General features: G+C 45.1%; 1 protein-coding gene across 6 annotated transcripts in view; it reads right to left on the reverse strand.

Annotated features, from left to right (window-relative positions):
* The window catches only part of NSMF (NMDA receptor synaptonuclear signaling and neuronal migration factor), a 48,566-nt gene that overhangs the window by 16,957 nt on the left and 8,202 nt on the right, over window positions 1-23,407 (reverse strand). For 2 of the 6 annotated variants that reach the window (XM_033137395.1, XM_033137392.1), the window contains exons 2-6: window positions 11,332-11,393; window positions 9,988-10,524; window positions 9,193-9,268; window positions 8,425-8,430; window positions 7,135-7,203 (exon numbers count right to left, since the gene is read on the reverse strand). In XM_033137395.1, the coding sequence (XP_032993286.1) occupies window positions 7,135-7,203; window positions 8,425-8,430; window positions 9,193-9,268; window positions 9,988-10,524; window positions 11,332-11,393 (750 nt within the window). The remainder of the gene's footprint in view (window positions 1-7,134; window positions 7,204-8,424; window positions 8,431-9,192; window positions 9,269-9,987; window positions 10,525-11,331; window positions 11,394-23,407) is intronic. The other 4 variants (XM_033137396.1, XM_033137393.1, XM_033137397.1 and 1 more) reach the window with 2 other exon arrangements.

A 23,407-nucleotide genomic window follows, 5' to 3' on the forward strand; every position in this document is an offset into this window, starting at 1 on the left:
TCGGGTCTGCAGCAAAAAGATTGCAGTTTACCCTTGCAGCCAAACAGAGGTGTGCTCTTGTTTAGGTTCCAGCCAGTCAAACATACCCTCTAATACTATAAACCAGAGTTTCCAAACTGTGATTTATGGACCAAGAGTGGTCCATGAGCTTCATTCAGGTGGTCAGTGGCATGTCTGAAAAAATAAAAAAAATTACCATATATACTTGAGTATAAGCCTAGTTTTTCAGCACATTTTTTGTGCTGAAAAAGCTGCCCTCGGCTTATACTCGAGTGAGGCGGGTGGTGGGGGGTGGCGAGAAAGAAGCCCTTTCTCTCTGCTCGTGCCGCCACCCGCTCTCCCCAGTCAACCATTCCTTAAGAAGTGTACAAGAACGGCGGTTCTTTACTCTCCCCAGGCAGCTTGTTCCATTCCTGAACTGCTCGCATAAATGCAAACTTGGCAAAGGAAGAAGAGGAAGGAGCAGCCCAAAGGGTTGCTTTCGGGCTGCTCGTTCCTCCTCCTCCTCCACAGCGGCAAAGGTGAACCGGCTTATACTCGAGTCAATAAGCTTTCCCAGGTTTTTGTAGGAAAATTAGGTGCCTCGGTTTATATTCGGGTCGGCTTATGCTCGGGTATATACGGTAATCATATAGCATACATGCCATGCACTTAAAGCACATGGCTTCTCCCAAAGAATCCTGGGTGCTGTAGTTCAACCCTCACAGAGCGACAAGCCCCCCCAGCACCCTTAACAAACTCTAGCTCCCAGAATTCTTTGGGGAAAAGGCATGTGCTTTAAATGTACGGTGTGTATGCAGCCTAATGGATTTTCTGAGACCCTAAGCAATCTTCAAGTAGTCTGTGAGGGGGGAAGTTTGGGAACACAGCTATAAGCAGCTGAAGAAGGTCGTCCTCCCCCCCCCCCATCCCCATTTTATGCACACCCACCTCACTCCCAACACACAACTTTCAACGGATGCCGATCACGTGTTTTGTTTGTTAATTTATTTATTAAATTTATACCCCATCCTCCTCCCCATGTAAAGGTTAAGGTACCCCTGACCGTTAGGTCCAGTCGTGGACTACTCTGGGGTTGCGGCGCTCATCTTGCTCTATAGGCCGAGGGAGCCACCACGACTAAGCTGCTTCTGGCGAACCAGAGCAGCGCATGGAAACTTCCTCCCAAAGGAACCCCCTATTATTATTATTATTGCACTCTTAGGTTTTTTTTTTTTTTTAAAAAAGTTTCTTGTAATTGGGGAGGTGTAAATGCATTCCCTTGAGAATGCTGATACGTAACTCCTTGGTTCTCAGTGGGCCCCGTTTCAAATTTCTGCCGGCCCTCACCACAAAGTTCGCTATTACAGGGAGTAATTATTAGGTTGTTACCACCTTGGGAAGAAAGAGAAGAGGATTTGGATTTTCTCTCTCAGGGAGTAAAATGCCCATAAGGGATTTGACCTAGAAAAAGAAATCTGAAGTCCATCATGGGAATACATCTCCTGTGGCATTCACCACAACTTCAAAAGTGCAGGGTCTTCTTCAAAGTCCAGGGAGAGAGGGAAGAATTTTCATAGCCTGCACAGTAATTGAGACTGAAATGAACGCACTATGGATTGTGGGTAGGGGGAGAGAGAATATATTTTTGGCACCCGGATCATAGTTATCCCTATTTGTCACACATTGGCAGGTGCTTGCCCCCAACAGCATTTTTTAAAACACTAAGGGTAATGCACCATTTTGAATTTTTTGCTTTGGGCATCAAAGTAGTTTGCATGAGCATAGCCAGGATTTATGTTGAGGTGGGGGTGTGCAGAACTTCAGTTAAGTAATTTTTTTTATTGATTTACTTGATTTGGTGGGGGCAGCTTCCCCCTACTCCCCCTTGAATACGCCCATGGTGCCTTGGGCTGTACCCAATAGCACATTGCTACTGTAGGCATGGCATCCCAGAATCCTCTGCAACAAGACACATAAATTGTTCATGAAATAAATAAAAGCAAAATAAACCAGGCACAAAAGTTACCTGTTATCGGGCATTAGAAATGTGGAACTCTACCTGACAGAGGAGGCTAGTGCCCACTGGGACCAGCAGGGTAGAAGGCAGGAAGTCCAACAGTAGATGGCGCCAGACCAATGGCAGGCAGACCCATTACTTCTAATGTCCCCCCCCCCATCCTCCCACATTTTACTCCCTGCTGACTTCAACAAGGTCAACACTGGGACTACAGAGGAGGACACTAGAGAGGCTGAGCTTGCAACCAGGACGGGTTGGAAGTAAGAAGGCAGGCAGGAGGGAGTTGGCTGGGGATAGACTGACGTTGGTGGTGCAGTGTCCCATTTGCCCAAATGAACCATCCTCCACTGCTACCAAGTAAATCTGTATAAATGAAGGGCATAAATCTATGCATGGCCAGTTTATTTTCAAAGAGCCTCTGAAAATCCAAAATAGGAAACATCTATGAAGTTATTTTCTACGGAATGCTGAACAGAATTAACAGGCATTTCTCCAAAGGTAGTAGAGGCACATCCATATCTTTGAGGCCCAGATCCAGGGTGGGGAGGACAAACAGGGGGCAGACTGGTGCTTTCACACCCCACCATTGCAAACAGGTGGACCTTCTGTTTGATCCAGCAAGGCATGTATAATTAAGAGCTGGTTCTCCTTGTGGAAGGAGAAACAATAATTTTGCCTTTGCCTGTTAGCAAACAACCACAGATCTGCAAACTCAGAAGGGGCCCAACAGCTTAGAGCTAAAATTAAAGTGGGCAAATATTCTTGGACAAACCATGTTTCGAATTTCTTTCATTTTCATAGAACTCAGAAGGACATCTTGAAGGTCACGTAATACAAATACAAATACAAATCCATTGCTCAGTGCAGAATCTAAAATGCAGGGGACCAACAATACGGTGCCCATAGCACCCTGGATGTCTTCTCTTGGCACCCACTAAGTCTCTGAGTGTCGTACACACATATTAATTGGACTCTTGGTGATGTGGTAGTGGGGGTGGTTAGCATTTTCTTCCTTCAAAAGTACATAGAGCTGAATGAGGAAGATGGAAGATGGAAGAGCAACAGTCTAGAAATTGTAGCTAATGTAAATTGCGGCTATGAAAGGCTACATTCACAACATTTATTTTATACCAGTATGATACCAATTTAAATAGTCATGACTTCCCCCCAAAGATTTCTGGGGACTGTAGTTTGTTAATGCAGCTGAATGCCCCCCCTTCCCCTCACAGGGCTAAAATTCTCAGAGTGGCTTAACAACCAATCCTTCTTCCCAGGGAACTCTGGGAATTGAAGCTGTTGGAGGGGAATAGGGATCTCTAACAACTCTCATCCCACCCCCCTGAACAAACTACAGGTTCCAGGATTCTTCTGGGAAAGCCATGGCAGTTTAAATTGGTATCACAGTGCTTTAGATGTATGCTGTGAATGTGGCCAAAGTATTGGTGGGTCTGACATTTAGGGACCATTACAAGACTGGTTTCTTATTAGCCGCTAATTAACTACTGACCCCAATTCAACATTTCAGCCCTGAAGCATGAAGCCCTAATTAGTTTTTGGGATGGCCATCCAAGGTAGAGTCTTTCCCCATGTCAATCAGTCCCTAACCTGAGATCTACTCAGGAGGCACATCTGGTAGTTCCAGCCTTAAGAGAAATTTGGGGGGGGGGGGCAGTGTCTGTGACCTACATGGCCTTCTCAGTAACAGCCACCCCACTGCATAACATCTGATTTATACCAACGTTGTTTTTAGGCACCAGCTGAAAACCTGCCTTTTCCATCAGGTTTTTCAAAGTGGATTGCGGTAGACTTACAGATAGCCCTATTTTGCTGCATTGTTGATTTTAAATATTTTTATTTCTTTTTCCATTCCCCCGCAAGTTTTATTTTAAAACCAAGAGCGTAAAAAATAAATCTAGTCTAGAACTTCTTTGGCCTTGGCAAATTCTGCTCTCATTTCTTTGATCATCTATTATTATTATTATTATTATTATTATTATTATTATTATTAAATGTATTTATTGCTGTAACCCACACCCTGGGCCTTTAAGGCAGATGGGTGAGACAGGAGTTTTTAAAATAAATTTAGATTTCAAAAGAGACTGTATTTACAATGCCAAATGGCAAAGCAAATCGTTGAATGGTGCAATTATGTGAAAAAGCTGCATTTTGGCTCTAAAACAGAGGAGTGAGTGAGGAGGGGGGTAGGGGTGGCATTGAATTCACCCCAGCTAGCTAGCCAGCCAGCCACAAACACAGCCCAGGCTCCGTTCTGCCCTTCCATGAAGTTGGATAAAAGTTCCTCTAGTCAATTAATCACTCTATAATAGTGTAGATATTCTTTCACTATATGCAAGGGGTGAGTGAGTGGGAGTATTTAGCAACCCAAGCATAAAGAACGGATTTCAGTCACAGAAAGGATTCCGTGTGCATTTGTATGAAAGAGAACAGAACCTCATCTTCCAAGATCACACAAAGCCCAACCACTGACTCCATCCACACTAGGCCTGGTTGCCGTGGAGACACTCACAGGCCCCTTGCTGGACCCAGCAGGAGGCACAGAACATGCACATTAGGCCCAGGGGTGGGGCCCTCAGACCAATGGGGAGCTATGAGCTGCCGCCAAAGCCCTCAAGGCAAGGCAATGTCCCACCATGGACAAAAACAGGGCACGACGCAAGGACCAAGAGAACATGGGGGGGGAGCTATTATGTCTCTTTTCCTCTCCACTCATCCACCCTCCATAGAGAGGAGGGTGTTGCACCTTCCCCCTAAAAATCCCCCTCCATTATTGACAGAGCCACACACATTTAATCTCTCTCCCCACCCCCAGTGTTCTTTAACAATGTAGTGTAAGGCAGCCATACTGGAAGCCATTTCTGCCCCAGAGACTACAGAAACTGGGCAAGGGGACATCATTGTAAGCAAAGCACTACCCTTGGACTCTCAAAATGCCCCAAAGAATGAAAAAAATAAAAGCAACCCCCCCCCCCCACACACACCCTTCACTAGTAGCTTGTTTCCCTTCCTGTCTCCCACTGTGACGACGGTGTCTTTTGGCACAGGATCCTGTCCTCTTGTGGACTAGTAGCATGAAGAGCTTTCCACAAGTTCTCAAGAGAATAAGCCACCACCACACCCAGTTCCTCAGCCAGCCTCAAGCAACGGCCTTCCGATCTTGCTGCAGCAAAAAGCCACCGTTTGATTACCAAAGAAAGCAGTTTGAAATGAGTCCCTCGCCCTGCCAGACTGGGCACCACATCAAGAGACCAAAATTTGCTGGCACCAAGCTTCTCCTTCTGAGCCAAGGAGAGTGAGCAGGCCAGCCTAGCACCAAAGGGGGTGTGAGAAAAGCATTTATTCCCCACGAACGTGCAACAGTTTCTAAGCAAAAGGGTAAGGGATGGAGGAGAGGGGGGTTGCTTAGGACTGCAGTGCAGGATCTTGCCAAGATGAGGCAGCAGGAAAGACCAGGCCAGCCTGGGAAACTGGCGGCATCAACCCAAGATGGGAACCACATTCAACCGCTTCCAAGGTCTGCCCTTGCGAAGCTCCAGGAGAGGGTGCCAGACGGCAGACAAACCTACTGGGAAAAAGCCCCCGCAGCAACATGCACTCAGCCACCTTCTCCCGCAACCAGAAAAACAAAGCAGGGGGATTCGCATCTCAGGTTGGCTCAAGTCCAGAGTACAACCACTTCGCTGGGAGGCGTCCCAACTTTTCCAAGATGGAACTGTACACCACAACAACCTTCTTAATGGGACACCTCTTGCAAAGGTTGACTCCCTCCAACTTTTCCTTCTTCTTCACCATTTCCCCACTTCACCCAGCAAAAGCAAACTTGGCAAAGCCTAGGAGTATATGTGGTTCCCCTCACAAGTGTGAGCTGGAACATCCCCCTCTCCAAATCTTACCTCAGCCACAGTTGAGTCACATGCTCACCCAGCCTTAGTCTTCCAGTCTGCAGGACTGGCGGGTAAAATAACAACTATCTGCCTTAGTAGGTTGTTGTAACAATTGTGGAGTTAATGTAAGCAAAGGACTTTGAACACTACCCTGACACAAAACATTTAGCCCTCTTCGTGTGGGCCTATTTGGGAGGGGTCACCTTCCCTCTTTCAGTGCAAAGTTCTGATTCTAACCTCAGGAGTGAGAGCCAAACATGGCCTTCCAAGCCTTGGGACTCTCCCTAGACAACACCCCTCATTGACCCTGCTCTGTGCCCTCCTTGCACGTTTATGTGTGGTTGGAATGTGTCCTTGAATCAGAGCCAGCACAAGACACTTTGGCACCTGAGGCAAACTACAAGATGGTGCCTCCCCACAGCCAGTGAAGAAGAGGTGAGTGAAGATCTACATCAGGAACAAGGGTGGAAGGAGACTAGCAAAGCCTCCAATTTGCCAAGAGGCTGCTATGAGTATGTGGGTGGGTGTGGGTGTGTGTAAGGGAGACTGTCAAGGAGGAGGCTGATCTGGCCTCAGAGGACTGCACCACAGCTATTGTTGCCATCATTGTGGCAGCAGGCAATGATTCCTTGGAGGCCAGATCTGCTGCTCCTGTGGATCCTGCCACATGAGGCAGTCATCTCATCTTGCCTCGTGGGTGGGCTGGGCCTGCCTTGAATTCTGATCTTGCTTCTTGCTTGCCTGGATGGAGGATAGAGAGGTGGTGTGAGTAGAAACTAGGCTCTTCTACAAAGAAAAAATTGTATTTGTTGTCTTGCCCACTTTTGCCTTGGATCTGCTAACCATGTGGAATGTGATCCTTGGGAGGTTTTCCCCAAAGGTAATGTGGCCCTTGGGCTGAAAAAGTTCCCCACCCCATGTTTAGTTATCTCTATTTGCCAGGAGGACAGAAAATCAGTGACGAGTCCTGCACGATGGAACCGAACCACATTAGTAAATATTTGGCCTTCAAGCTCTTGCCAAGTTTGCTTTCATAGGGACTGTGCCCTGTTAAGAACAAAGAACCTGCCCAATTTACTGCCACCAGCTTCTTTGGTTCTCTGTACCAGTATCTGAAACATCTCGCTGCCAGCATTTATTTATTTTTTACAAAAGCAATGCCGATGCCCCTTGCAGGTGGCCCATGCAACAAGGCAAGGATTGAACTCGTGCGAGGAGGAGTCGCCCTCGTACCTCTGGATTAGAGCCGCAGAATCATTCTCCCGCTTCCGCCTCTTCCTCTCCGCGTAGCCCCTGAATGCCCTGGGAAACCAGTTTCAAGGCATTAAAACCAAACTAGAACAGCTTCGAAACTGGGAGACGACAATGAGGGGGGACAGCAACACAGGACAAGGGAGAGCGCAGACTCCCAATCAAGAGGCAAACCTCTTGAGGAAGAGGAAGGAGACGCAAGCCACAAAATGAACTACAAACAAGTTAGGAGAGAGGCTGAAGGAGCAAATAGGGATGTTGAGTGTATATCATACACTGTTTTGCGCCGGGAGATATATTAGGAAGAGATGTTGAGTGTATAGCACACACTGGTCTTTTTTGGGGAGGGGCAAAATAGGTCAGGAGTTTTTTGGGGGGAAGGAGAATAGATCAGGAGGTGGCATATCGTAAGAGCCTGGAGAAAAAGGACTATGTCCAGAACGGATAAATTGGCAGCAGGCTAACATTCTGCACTCCCCTATCATGGGCTAACTCCCTCTAGTTATGCTCCCACTACCATGGAACCCACAATATCAGTAAAGGAAAGTTTTGCACTGCATTCAGAGAAGGAACGAGCAATAATTAAATTGTTACCTCATAACCCCTAGAGGATAAAAGAGAAGAAAGCTTCAGAAATGACACTGAAAAATTGGACCTTAACAATGAAATGTCTGAGGCAGAGGCCTTTCTTCGGGGGGGGGCACAAGGATTCAGTTTGCTGAGTATTTTATGTAAGGCGACTTCTCTCTTGTCATTTGCCACGCCTCAACACCCTGCGCCCCCGCTGCCCATTCTTCCCATCTGCATTACACATAACCTAGAACAGGGAAGAGGAACCTGTGACCCTCCAGGTGGGGCTTGATGGGAGCTGGGCCAAAGGTTCCCCATTTCCCTAACCAAGAGGTTACAAGGATGCATGGTCAGGGATTCTCTCCATCCCCAGTCTCCTGGAACAGATCACAGGTATAAAAACAAAATCATAAAAAGAACAAAGGAGAAAACAGAGAGGAAGGTTGGATGAATACGCAAGCTGCTGGATGCTTGCTGGCTGGGTTTAATCTTTGGTGATTGAGTCTTCCACTGCCGAGACCCTGGGAACGACATCATATTCAGAGAAAAATAGGTGGAAGGCTGGAAGGCCCTTGTTACCTTTTTGTGCATCCAAATATGGACAAGATACCAGAAAAATGTGGGGGGTTTTACCCAAAGATGCCAACAAACATGGGTCAAAATGGGGCTACAAATTTGTGGGGTGGTAGCAGCTGTACTTACGAGATGCTGATGGTCCCACGAAAAGCAGAGAGGAGGCAGAGAGAAAGAGTGAGAGAAAATATATATTAGTGAAGAAATACAAGTTGAGCTTTTCTGCAGTAGCAAGGTGTGTGTGTGTGTGTGTGTGTGTGCGTGTGTGTGTTTGTAACCTGACAGCAAATGCTCAGGTCCCTACACTGCCTCCATAACTTAATACGATGAGGCAGTTTAAATGTGAGAATTTAGCACAAAGCCAGAAAAACATGCTCATGGGACTCTACTGTGTGAAAAAGCTGTAGCTGTGGCCATTTCAAAAGAGTGCAAAAATGTACACATATAAACATGTATGTGGAGATGAAGCCACTGAGAGAAAGAAGGACAATATATTTCATGCGAAAGAAGCTGCGTTGAGCAAGCATGAAGGGAAGCCTTCCAGTGTTCCTGTTTAATTCAGCCCTGCATTCAGAACCATGAGGACTAGAACCTTGCTCTCTCTTTCAAATGAATTGCAACAGCAGAGCATATACTTTGCATGCAGAAGATTCCCAGATTCAATCCCCTGGTAAGGCTAGGAGAGAGGCTCCACTTCCGAAAGCCTAGGGAGCCCCTGCAGGTCATTGTAGACAATACTGAATGTGATGGATCAATGGCTTGGCTCAGATAAGGCAGCTTGATGTCTCTGTTATAACAGTGCTATGTGAACCCAGAAGAATGGCTGGTTAAGTGAATGAGCATGCAGACATTTTACATGCTCTCCTCCATGCCCAGCCAACCAGTTTTCTAACTTACGCTTGCATAGTTGTTGTAGCTGTTTGGAAAGTGAAGAGGTTCTCTTTGGGAAACCAAGTTCTGATGGGGACATCATCTGCAAGAGAGGTAAAGCAATGAGCATTCAGTCCTGGGAAGAGAAGGAACACGATTGAAGTTCGCTAAAATTATGCATGGTGTGGGCAAAGCATAAAGAGATATGTTTTTCCCTCACCAGAGTTATCATGGGATGAAAGGAAGAGCAGATCATCTGATGAAATTAAGTAGGACAGACAAAAGAAAACACTTCAGACAGCAGGGAAATGGAAAGATGGTGATGGACTCCAGCCTCAGTAAGCTTTCAAAGTGGATTAGACAGCTCCATGGAGAAAGACAGGTCTATCAATGGTTATTAGCAATGCTGGCTCTATAGCTTGAGCCCAGGATACCTGAAAGTTCTCTCCATATGAACCTGATACTAGCCACAATGGCTATGTTCTCCTTCCACTAAGGGAGCCAGTATGCCTCTGAATACCAGTTCCTTGGGTTCACAAGTGTGAGAGTGCTATTAGACTCAGCTCCTGTTTGGGGGCTTTCCATAATGGGCATCTGGCTACTGTGATAACAGGATGCTAGATGCCCCATTAACCTATTCACGAACCTCCACTTGCAGAAACTGTCTCAACCCTTCAATTGCTAGCTGCAAGGAATAAGCTACAGGAGCTGGGTATCAACCCACCCACAATTTTTCCAGGGAAATCAGACTACCCACTGTTGGAGACAAGACCACAGGCCTTTCATTCGAGCTATAATGGTTTCTTTTATTCCGTTACTTACCTGACACACGGTCAATGCTATACATTCTCTCCAGCTTTTTCCGGCGCCAGCCAGTCTCGCCGGCCTGGTGGTGGTGGTGGTGAGGGTGATGGGGGTGATGGGGGTGAGGATGCTCTATGTCGAAGGTGTGCTGGGAAGGAGCAGCCAGGTGGGTGCAGCCAGGGCACTCCTTGGAGACCTGGCGGCTGCTGGCCCAGCTCCCTTTGCAGTGCCTCCCAATGTTGTGGGAGCTGACCGCATTCTGGAGAGGCTGGCCCTGGGAGCAGTCTTCCTCCTCTTCCTCCTCAGCCTCAGCCCCTTTGATGACCACCAGCTCCATGCTCTCACTCTGGTGCTGGGAGAGCATAGGCCTCTCCCCGGAGATAGTGTAGACCCGTGGTTTAGGCCCCTCGCCTGCCAGCTTCTCGCCACGCTCCTCTGAGAAGCTGTGTTCGAATTTGCCATCAGAGATGAGGGACAGGCGGCGCTTGTTCTGGGCTCCCTGGTGCATATCTGGGGAGTCCTCCTGCCCAACGTAGGATTCAGCAAGCAGGTGATCTGGAAGGAAAGGAGCATATCGGAACCTGAGTTAAAGATGCTGACTTTCTTTTTCTCGAGTGTGAAAAGAAATATGGAATCCAGGATCAGCTGTTCTGACTTTGAGTTCAGACACTTCCAGCAGGGCACTTCTCAGGTTCATAAGATAGTAAAGTCCCATGTCCTGACAATGAAAACATATTCAGCCTTCTATATCTTCCTTCTGAAATTTCAGAACCTATTACCAGCCCACTTTCAAACATATGATCATTATCATCATTATTAATCTAGTTTGGGAATTTTCCTTCTAGTTTGGGAATTTCCATTTTCATAAATGCACTGCAGAAACTCATGAGGACTAAAACCTTTAATAAAAGAAATTAAAGCCAAGATTTTCAGGCAGCTGAATTCTTAATCCAACACCACACCAACCCTTTCTACGCTCCTGCATAATTGCAGCACACACACACCAGCCCTGTATATCACACTGCATAAATTTTAAAAATGCAGGTTTCTTTTTGCATATCCTTCCATAACTGGACACCACAAAGTTTTGCAGCAAGTCATGCAAAAAAATTACACCATTTTATTGTTTTATCCTTTTTGTAAATTGCTTTGAGGTTTTGTTTTTGTTTACAATCAAGCAGCTTATAAATTGCATGAAATAAATTAAATTAAATTAAATATTTTAAACAATACCACACCCACACAAACAACCTCAACAGGGCTCTTTTGGAAAATGTGTTTTTATGTCAAGTAAGCTGTCTGAAGTAGCCTATAAATAATTTTAAACATGAGTATAACATAAAAATCAACACATCCCCCTACCTGAACCATTCTGGCCTTCCGGATGGTTCTGAGAGAGATAATCTCCAAAAGCCCTCGCCGCTCTTCAAATTGTCAGGTGTGCAGAAACACAGAATGGTGGAGAGAGAGGGGAGAGGGAGGGAGGGAGGGAGGGAGGGAGAGAGAGAGAGAGAGAGAGAGAGAGAGAGAGAGAGAGAGTGAGTTAGCAAAGCAAACTAGCAAAATCCAGCTCCAAAGTGTTTTGTCACCCACTCATAAAAATGGGGGAAATCCCCACCCACAAAGAGAAGCCCACTCACTCTTTTCCTCACACACCTCAAAGCTGCCATTATCCTAACAGTGGAGGAATATACCTGTATGTTTTCTGCTGGAGGGTGGCAAAAAAGCAACTTAAAGGTAGGGGATAGGCTGACGGTGGAAACCACACAGGCAGAAAGGTTAAGTTATTCTCCTCCCAGTGCCTCTGTTCCAGTTAGAAGACTGCTCTCACTGTCACAACCCACAGCTGCTTTTAGATAAAAACGAACAAACAGCAATGTCAGAAAATCAGACTCTCCTGCTTTCATTTGGACCCAAGCACACCTTTCTCAACCTTGGGTCTCTAGATGTTGTTGGACTACAACATCCCATCATCCCTGACCCACTGGTCCTGCTAGCTAGGGGTTGTGGGAGTTGTAGTCCAACAACTGGGGACTTAACTCTTGCATTCTGCATTAATGGGGAGGGGGGAAGGTAAGTGCAAGATGAGGTTCGTTGATGTGGTTGGCAAAGCACCTCTGTCAATTGGCTGCAGATCACCGAAGTGTAAGAGAGAGGGGGGTGGGAAATGACAGAGAAATTGAGAGAGAGAGACTAGTCCCTAGCTATTCCAAAACTGCAGCCTCTTAGAAAAATGAGTCATCCACTCTACTGCACAATCACAATTGTGTCATCCAGGACAGTACCCCAAAACCTGTACCGAGGAAATCTAAAGCATGGGAAGCCAACAGAGTGCCCTCTGGGAATTGCTGGGCTATGAATACTATAGGCCCCAGCCAGAATGGTCCATGGACAGGGATGATGGGAGTTGTAGTTCAGTGATATACAGAGGTAAAGCATTCTTATATCACTTTAACATACAGAGGGTCCTGGGAACTGTAGTTGGTTAAGTTGCGCTTGCAACTGTAGAGGTCACCAGTATAGTTTTCAGGATTCTCCATGACTCTTAGTGTGGTGCAAAAATGCTGTTTACTGTATATTATAGTTACGTCCCACCTCAAGGAGCTGAAGTTGGCTACATAGTTCTCCTCCTCCTCCTAATTTTATCCTCACAACAACCCTGTGAGGTAGGTTAGGTGCAGGGTGTGGATGTGGATGTGGCCTCAGAGGGATGTCACTTCCAGGCTTCAAATAAAAACAGATGGATCTGGTAAGGGCAATCCAGAGAACCAGCTCGATCCTTCCCTGCCACCACCACTGAACGCATCAAGGAGAAGACGCTGGAGCTGCCTCTTTGCCACAGCACCGCAATGAACCATCTATGCTCAAGGGCACCTTTTGTTCTGTCCTTTTCAAGCATGCTTGACTGCAGGAGTGTGCTGCACCATCTCTGGAAGGACTATGTAGAGGCTCTTTCACAGCCCAGGGGAAGAAAAAGAGAGAGTCGTTTCCCACTGGAAAATTCCACCAGCTAAAAGCGTGCACCTTTTCCAGTCATAACCCAAAGGACGGAGACAGAGATGGAAATCCAGCTGAGGCAGTTGGAGGGCACACCCAGGGTGTCACTATTTTGCAGGTGGGATTCAATCACATACTGGCAAACCCAAGTGCTGCAAATAAAGCGGATTTAGGGCTCTTGCCGAACTAAGATTTAAAAGAGAAATCTGATTCAGTTTGCATTTGAAGGAGAACCTACCGGTACTTAAAGTACACTTTGCAAAACCCTAAGCATACTGAAGCAAAACCAACCTTCAGAATTTTGTTCTTCTCTTAATTTTGCAATGCAGGTCTCCTGGCAAGTAGTGTGTGCAAAACAACGTGAATGTCAGCACTTAGGATTTCAAAATGCTTCCACAGTCTCTACAGACAACATGTAGATGAATCAGATGGACTGGTCCACTGAGAGACTGTGTACTCAGTGCTCCGAACTGGTCAGGCCATTCATTCAAGTAGCCCTGTAGTCTCTCCTCTGACTAGCTGCTGCTTTTTCACACTACCTCTTGCCCACAAATTTTAAACTAGCGATGCATTTTTATCTGGGACCTTCTGCAGTTGCATTAGGAAACAGCATACAGACGGTATCATTCGTCCACCCAGCTCAATACTGCCTACACTGGCTGGCAGCAGCTCCCCAGGAGTCTTTCCCAGTCATGCTGAGGACTTTTTGTATGTAAAGCATGTGCTCTACCAGGAAGCTATGAAAACGAAGAAAGATTCTAGTCCTCATTGTTCTGAATAAAGGGATGGATTAGATAGGACTACAGGAAGCTTCCCTGTACAGTCAGACCACTCATTCAGTGCACCTGGGCCTTCCACATGTGATGCAGATGTTCTAACCACTGAGCTAGAGATGCATTTCATGAACACAGGTGGCTGCATAGCTGTACCTGGGGGTTCGCCAGGGATGCAAAATTCACCTATTGGCACCCTCCCACAGCAACTGAAGCGTCCCCGCCCCCAGCTCAGGACTCCAGCACCTGCTTTGCCCTTGGAAGGACTCTGCTGAGATCTGCTGAGACTGTGTCTCAGATTTTGGGGGGGGGGGGGTGAGGAAGGGAGGATGGCAATACAGCTCTTTGCCAAAGGCTCAAGGGCTCCTAGGTGGATGCCTTTTACTGAGTAAGACAACTGACCCAAAATGCCTTGGTAGCAGCTTGCTAGGGTTTCAGTGAGGGAATCTTTCCTAGTCATGGGCATAGCCAAGGTATATTTTTAAATCAGTATTTTTTTAAAAAAAAATCATTTTTAGATCATTGTGATTTTGACATCAATGATTTGAATCTTGCGAATTTATTCATTTTTTTAAATCAGTGGCTTGAAGCCTGGTGATTCTAAAATCAGTTATTCGGATCACGATTTCGAGGTTGGGAATTTGAATCATTGTGATTTTAAAACCAGTGATTTAAATCATGCTGGTTTTTAAAATCAGCGTGGTCGACCGTGGCGGTTCCAAAATCAATGATTTGCATCATTGCGATTTTCAAAAATCATTGATTTGAATAATCGTGCTTTTAAAAATCAGTGGTCTCGATCATCACTTTAGAAAAATCGCCATATCTGAATAATAAATTTCTGCGGTCTCGTTACCAGAAACCCTGGTTTCAAAATCATCGTGATTTTAAAATCATGATATTCAAGTTAAAATCATGGATATTTAAATCATTGATTTTAAAATACCAAAGCTTCATGTTTCCACCTTCAAAATCATCATGGATTTAAAACCATTGATTTCAAATCAATATTTTAAAATCAATGATTAAAATCATAAAATACATAACAAAATGAGGTTCTGTCCCCCTAAAAAAAAGGCCTACCCCCCCCTTAACAAAAATCCTGGCTACACCCATGTCCTCAGCCATATCTGGAGATTCCAGGAACTGAACCTGGGACATTTTGCAGCCAAGCAGTTAAGGAGTTGACATTAACTAGAGACTGGTCAGTTTCAAATGCTATGGAGCTGAAAGGATGGCTCACTTGGTCATTTAACTTCTTCTTCCTATTTGTTTGGTTGCTCTCTTTAGCTTTCTGGAGTGTGGTTTCCCTGGCAGGGTTTTGTTTTGTTTTGGGTTTTTGTTTTTTTCAAACAGTGTGAGAACACCCAGTTCTGCTATCCTTGTTTTTCAGAGCTGGGCTCCTCAATTGTTGTTTTTCTTAAAGGTTTGAGGACCTTTGCAACGAAAATATGGGTTTCCTCCAAAATGTTGCGGCAAAATGGGGTTCTGCCTAAGGTAGCCAGAAGGCAAGGATGGTGAAAGAAGAAGAAGAAGAAGAAGAGTTTGGATTTGATATCCCGCTTTTCACTACCCGAAGGAGTCTCAAAGCGGCTAACATTCTCCTTTCCCTTCCTCCCCCACAACAAACACTCTGTGAGGTGAGTGGGGCTGAGAGACTTCAGAGAAGTGTGACTAGCCCAAGGTCACCCAGCAGCTGCATGTGGAGGAGTGGAGACGCGAACCCGGTTCCCCAGATAACGAGTCTACCGCTCTTAACCACTACACCACACTGGCATTTGCAAACTGTTCTAATACTCTACTTCCCAAAACAATATGCAAACCAACACTTCTCTGAATTTAGGAATACGGTTTCCCCAGCCATATAGGGGGTACAAAAAGGCACATTTGGTGAGAATATGGATAAAAATGGATTCTGTATGCAAAAATAATATACCCCAAAATGCATTGTATTAGTGAAATGCGTGCAAAAATGGGTATAGTAGGCAAAACTGCATATAGAAATGGGTATATGCCTTCCACAACTTATCAACTGATAAATTCAAAATAATAACCTGGAAGGCCATAATCAGATATCACAGAATAATAAAATAGTGAGAATTTTGACTCCTTATTCTTAGTACAATGTTTTGTTAACAATGGGGACAGCATCATTAAGGACATCAATGACCATTACATATTTGATGGTAAGAGTTTTGCATTTGTTGGTCCAGTTTTGTACAGATCTACAGTGGTACCTTGGTTCCCAAACTTAATCCGTTCCAGAAGTCTGTTCCAAAACCAAATCGTTCCAAAAGCAAGGCGCGCTTTCCCGTAGAAAGTAATGCAAAATGGATTAATCCATTCCAGACTTTTAAAAACCCTAAAACAGCAATTTAACATGAATTTTACTTTATAACGAGACCATTGATCCATAAAATGAAAGCAATAATCAGTGTACTGTATATAAAATAAATAAGACTGTATTGTAGATGATAAATTTTTTTAAAAAAAATTCTTACGTGCACTGATGATAGTTGTTGTTTGTTTGATTTTATCCATTTCTGCAGTCACACAATCAATCAATCAGTAGCTAAACTGGGTTCCACACAGTCACAAAAACAAGTCACAAAAACAAAGTCACAAGCCACAGTCACAAGTCAGTCCCATAAAACAAAGAACAAGTCACAGTCAAAAAACCGAAAAAACCACACAAACAAAAATGCAAAAAAATAGCAGAAACAAAAGCTCCAAATATCACCTCTGTGTTGTGTGGATTCTTGGGACTCAACAGCCGGCAGACTCAACAGGAAGCAGCAGGGGACTCAATTTACAAATGGAACACACTCAACAGGAAGCGGAACATGTTCCGCTTCCAAGGCAAAGTTCACAAACCAAAACGCCTACTTCCGGGTTTGCAGCGCTCTATTTCCAAGTTGTTCATAAACTAAGCTGTTCTTAAACCAAGGTACCACTGTATTAGAATTTTGCTCCAAATAATGTTGCTGGGGAGAGAAAGAGTCCCATGAGAATTAAAAACAAAAATTAATTGCTAGTTGATACTGAAATGTGATGCTAACAATTAGGAAAGCGAGAAACGGAAAGTGAAATTGATGGTTCGTCCACCTTAACTGATGAGACGGCTTTCTAGTCCTCTCTTGAGCTCTTGCTCAGATTTGTTTTGACTCCCTTGCTAAACGTGCTTGTTCCCTGCAGGTAGTCACACTGGCCAGCAGCTCCATTAACAAAGTAAAGCAAGAGAGGGAGAAAAACAGAGACAGCCTGAGAACTTGGCGTCCAGCCCAACAAAGTCCTTCACCATCACCAACCAGGCTGTGCTCAGAGAGGAGGCTTTTGTCTGGGTGACGTTCTTTGGAAATACAATTATTTCAAAACATTAACTGGCATTTTGCAAACCCAGAGCTTTGCAAAAAATTAAAAAAGTAAAATGCAAATGGTCCTCCTTCGTCTATGTCACAGGGTTGCATCCTGACCTTCCATGCATAAGCGATAATGCCTCTCTCTAGCAACATTAAACAACAACTGGCTCAGCCAGGGCTAAGGGATGGAACCTAGCACACAAGAACACACATACTGCAAGTGAGAATAGGATGCTGGACTAGATGGGGCACTGGCCTGACCCAGCATGCTCATCCTTCTTCTTACTTATTAGACTTGTTAGTGGTGAGCTCCCCGAAGGTCTACAAGTGACTGACAACACAATTGAAAACCAAGGCTGTGTACATTTAAACCATATTATCCCTTCCTCAAAAGAAGACTATTGGGAACTGTAGTTTATGGGCTCTGGGAATTGTAGTCTAAACCACAGAGCCTAGGGCTTGCCGATCAGAAGGTCACTGGTTCGAATCCCCACGGCGGGGTGAGCTCCCGTTGTTCGGTCCCAGCTCCTGCCCACCTAGTAGTTTGAAAACACGTCAAGTGCAAGTAGATAAATAGGTACCGTTCTGGCGGGAAGGTAAACGGCATTTCCGTGCACTGCTCTGGTTTGCAGGAAGCGGCTTAGTCATGCTGGCCACATGACCCAGAAGCTGTCTGCGGACAAACACCAGCTCCCTTGGCCTGTAAAGCAAGATGAGCACCACAACCCCAGAGTCTTCCACGACTGGACCTAATAGTCAGGGGTCCCTTTACCCTTTTAACTGTAGAATACAGTTCCTGGTATTCTTTTTTTTGGGGGGGGGGTTAAATGTACTCTATGTGTGCTTGTACAGCCACACACAAACCAAAGCAACCCCCTATAACAGCCACAGAAACCTTTGGCAGCACACTAATGACAAAAGCAACACCTTTTCAGTCTAATCGAAAGCCAGGGGTGGGGAGGTCAACTGGTGCTGAAAAGATGTCAGGGAAGACCCCTGGCAGACCTCACTGGGAAGAGCATTGCACAGACTTAAATGTGTGAAGCTGCTTATGCAGACTCAGTTCACTAGAACCCATCTAGACCAATGCTGACTGCTCTGATTGGCAAAACAATGTAGAAATAAAGAAATTGTTAGTTGCAAGCCAACAATGTCCATGGTCCGGAACACATTAGAAATATTGCCATAGGAATCAATGAGAATTGTCAACTTGCTATGCGAATGCTCCCCTAACAAACGTTTTCCTCATCATGCATTGTGTTCGGATTGTGAGATCTGTGTCTACTGATTGCATTTGTTTAACTGATTTCTGTTCCTAACTATAGATGAACAAGTAGACCTGCAGTGATTCCCACTTCCTTTTCTGTTTTCGCTGGAATTCTCTGGCAACCATGATAGCAATCATGACCACCACTGAAATGCCACCACGCATGTGACAACACTCCCTTCCAGCTTGCAAAAATGCACTAATGTGCTTCCACACCTGCAGCAGCTGTGGTCATGATAATTGGTTATTTTTGCATATTGGATTTTCTGCAGCAAAGAGAAATCTGGATGAAAACATTTTTAGAAGTGCAGGATGGCAACATCACATACATGTTGCAAAACAAAAACAAAAACTTGTGGCGTAGCCAGAAGTGATTCAACACTCAACTTCTACCTGGAAGTACTGACACATGCTCTCTGCACAAACCCTTTTTATACATTGAAAGCACACAAGGTCTAGAACCCAGGAAAGCAGGGACTCTGCTAGATTGGTAAAGAAAAAGCAATTTATATGTGTTGTATATGCGATATAACACTGTGCTACCAGGTGGTGCTGTGGAGTCCCGTTTTCCCCCTGTTTAAATTTACAATGCGTGTAACTGAAACGTTTCTATAATGTGTCTAGATCCAGCCCAGGGTGTCACTTCAATGGATGAACTTGGGACTGTTACTATCTCTCTCTGTCTAACCGACCTCACAGTATTGTTGTGAAGATAAAAAGGATGGGGAGAACCACATACACTGCCTTGCTGTCTGTGGGGGGAAAGTGTAATATAAGAGCAATTAAAAAAAAAACATATAAAAAATAAAATAAAAAGTGCCATCCAGATCAGTTTTGAGATGTCATCGAAGTTTCTAGGGTGTGTAGAGAGAGTCTGTTGCCCGTGTGACATTTTAACACAAGAACACACAAATCCAATGCTGGAACCCATTCTGAGAGCAAGATAAATCAAATAAAAACATGAATAAGCTGAAAGTCACATGGCAGAGAGGGTGGGGATTTCCTAACCTACCTCACAGGGTTGTTGTGGGGATTCGGAGGGGGAGAATCATGTACACCTCCACCTTGAACATCTTGGAGGAAAAGGTGGGATATAAATGCAATGAAAATAAGAAATAAATAAATAGCCAGAAACATTAAGAATAGTCAGAAACCTATTAGAGCTTGGTAGATAGATTGAAGTGTTCTAAAGCAGGAAGTTGATGACATCTAATTTTAATTGATCTCTTGAAGAGCTTATAAAGTTGTGTATCAACCCCAAACTCAGAAATTCTTAGGAATGCAAATGAAATAAAGTCCAGAAATATCAATACGCAAATAAATGCATTTATTAATTGTCAATCACCATTACTAGGGTGCATTAAATTATATAAAAAAATAAAGAAGTAAAACAACTCTGCAGCTACACACTTTTTTAAAAGCAAAAAAAGTCGCAGGATATGAGAACACTGTTGTATTGGACAAGGGATGTACACTCTGTACATGCTCATGCACTTAACTTCCTTTCAGCTTTTTATTTATTTCCCATATGCTGTGTACAGGTAAGCCACTCATCTCCAAGGCAGGTAAGTAAGGCAATGGAAATGACGCAACAGTGGTAATCCAACTTCTGTTCACAGAAATTAACGATAGTGACAAATGTGGCTAATTCAATTAAATTAATTATCCTGATTAAATTTTGTGCACTTTACCTCGCAAACTTCTTTTTTTTCCCCCGCCCTTTTTGACACCCTTTCGACATGTCCTTTACTCGCCCTCTGCAATTTGTCCCATTGACCCCGGGGCTGCTGGTGGTGTGTCAGTACCGACCGCGGTTGCATCTCTAAAGCAATGTGGGTGGAAATCATGCAGAAGACAGCGCGCTTCCATCCCAGCTCTTTATTACGCCAGAGCCGTGACTTGGGCAAAGGCGGCTTCTGCTTTGCGGAGCGGCTCTCTATCAAGACTTCCAGAACGACTACACAGCAGCCCCGTCTCTGCAGCAGAGGGGGGAACACTGAAGCGACGCCCGCCCCTCAGCCCCGAGAGGAGCAGTAGGTTCCTCACTGCCGCACTTGAAGGAAGCAGCTAAGGCAGTGAAGTTAAGGAAAGAACCATTTGGATGGAGCAGGTGTGCAAAAGGCGATCAAAGAGGCACAAAAAAGATCTGAGATTCCGACGCAATCGATGCAGTTATAACGCAGCAAGCGGGAGGCAGGTTCGTTACTGAGCGCCAGCACTGCGCGCCTGAAAGCAAAAGCATCTCAAAGCAAAGACCAGAAGCCACAGAGGGCATGTAATGACGGGGGTGGGGTGGGGGTGGATTTCAGGCATGCGGTTAATAATAATAATAATAATAATAATAATTCGTATCCCGCCCATCTGGCTGGGTTTCCCCAGCCACTCTGGGCGGCTTCCAACAAAGATTAAAAAGACATTAAAACGTCACGCATTAAAAACTTCCCTAAACCTTCTGGCATCCAGAGTTTGCCCGCATGTGGCATTCCCTGTTACAAGCAAGCAAAAACTCCAAACACATTTGTTGTTGCTGTCGTTCAGTCGTGTCCGACTCTTCGTGACCCCATGGACCAGAGCACACCAGGCACGCCTATCCTCCACTGCTTCTCGCAGTTTGGCCAAACTCATGTTAGTAGCTTCGAGAACACTGTCCAACCATCTCGTCCTCTGTCATCCCCTTCTCCTTGTGCCCTCCATCTTTCCCAACATCAGGGTCTTTTCCAGGGAGTCTTCTCTTCTCATGAGGTGGCCAAAGTACTGGAGCCTCAGCTTCAGGATCTGCCCTTCCAGTGAGCACTCAGGGCTGATTTCCTTAAGAATGGATAGGTTTGAACTTCTTGCAGTCCGTAGGACTCTCAAGAGTCTCCTCCAGCACCATAATTCAAAAGCATCAATTCTTCAGCGATCTGCCTTCTTTATGGTCCAGCTCTCACTTCCGTACATCATGGGGTGGAAGAGTCAGATGCTGCCTGTAGACCAGCGAATAAGCCATGAGAAGGAATTGTTTGCTACTACTGTGGCAAACAAATAGGAAAATATAAGCTTCTGCATCTGATAAATCCTCACACAAGACACTCACTGCCCAGGGAGAGAGTCAGAGTGGAGTTGTTGGGCTAGGACTTGGAGGACCAGGATTCAAATCCACACTTGGTCATGAAAGATGACCTTTGGGCCACTCGTGGTCTCTCTGACCTTAAGCTACTTCACAGTTTGGTTGTGGGGATGGGAGAAGGAGAGGGAGGACCACAGAAGCCACTCTGGAAGCACCACAAGCCATTTGAAAGTAAGGTAGGATGTAAAACACACCACAGGCTCATCTCAGAAGCAAGTTCATGGAGAGGAAATCCTTCTCAATGACTCAAGCAAGTGAGCCATGCCACATGCCAGAAGAGCAAGGGAAGCAAATGCACAGGGCAGGCATTGCGGGGAGTGGGTTACCAGCCAATTCAACCTAACTGGAGGGAAGGGGAAAATTCTCCATCATGATCTCTTCCAACACCTTGGCTGGTGACCTTCACTCCTCCAACTCTGCCGCCCTCAAAGCTCTCCTAGGAATATAGGAAGAGCCCTGTTGAATCAGGCTGAAGGCCCAGCATCACTCAGCAGTCTGCTCTCACTGTGGCCAACTGGGTTTCTCCATAAAGTTCTCGAACAGGTGATGAATGCAAGAGCCCTCTCCCCTTCTGCAGTTTCCAGCAGCTGGTAATTCAGAAGCATTACTGCCTCCAAGGGAGAGCACAGCCATCAGGGTTGCTAACAACTGATAGCCTTACTCTTCATGAATTTATCAAATCCTCTTTTAAAGTTAGTGCTCATCCCTGCATCTGGATGGACAGATGAAGGACAGAGGAATCAGAATGTAAGAAGAAGAATATAAGAAGCGCCTGCTGGATCAGGCAAAACGCCCACCTAGCCTTGCATCCTGTTCTCACAATGACCAACCTGATGCCCCAAAGGGAAGTTCACAAGCAACAGCTGAGCACAACTGCAACTCTCCCCACACATAATTCCCAGCAACTGGCAGTCTCCGGCATACTGCCTCTGTCAGTGAAGGTGGAACATAGCCTTATCCTCCATCTCTTTTCCGGCTTAAATACATCTGTCCTTTCTCCTGCTGCACCCTGAATACCAAGAACATAGGAGCCTGTTTTTCTATAACAGCAGCCTTGCATTTAAGCACTGGCCTGGTAGCCATCTGCTGCCAGAAATGTACATGCAAGTGAGTGAAGACACTGGCAGAGGAAGGATGAGTCACATCACCCCTTCCTTGGTACCCAATATTCAAATGTATCTCTCCATCCGTTCCTGCTCCAGCTCACAGCAGGCAAGTGGTAAATAAATACATTGCAGGCAAGTTATTTTTGTGGGCGTATTTACCATTTGTTTAAACACATTTCAGGGAAGGGAAATACTTCCTTGCAATGTTGCAATAATTATAAATTAAACACATTTGTAACAACATACAAATACCACAGTTAAAAACTAAATACGAACTATCACAATTTAAAATAATAAAAATAATTAAGTAGCAGCAATAATATTAGAACAGACTTTGTCAACCTCTGCCCCTTCCAGATGTTTTGTACTATAATTCAAATCAATCTCCAGCCTGGGAACTGTAGTTCATAACACCTGGAGAGTGCCAGGTGTGCTGGCTGGGGCTGATGGGAATTGTAGCCCAAAGCATCAGGAGGGCGTCAGGTTGGCAAGTACTGCATTTTGACATTAAAATCAGTACACTGCCCAATAACAGCATCTTATACAGTCCTTTTCTATTCTTTTGACATGGAAGTCGCCCAAACCTATGCAGGCAGGGGTGTAGCAGGGGGGGGCATAGGGGGACAGAACACCCCAGGTTCCATAATGGAGGGGGTGACAAATTATCAAGGAACAATTACTGCCTTACAAGGGCTGTTCATAAAAAACTTTTTTTAAAAAAATGCCTGCTCCAAAGGTCTTATCTTACTATACTAGGGATTATATAGCTATATATGAAATTTCATGCATATCGGTTAATATCTTGACCCTCCTCCACCAAAATAGCT

This window comes from Lacerta agilis, chromosome Z (assembly GCF_009819535.1).
Source record: "Lacerta agilis isolate rLacAgi1 chromosome Z, rLacAgi1.pri, whole genome shotgun sequence".
Lineage (NCBI taxonomy): Eukaryota > Metazoa > Chordata > Lepidosauria > Squamata > Lacertidae > Lacerta > Lacerta agilis.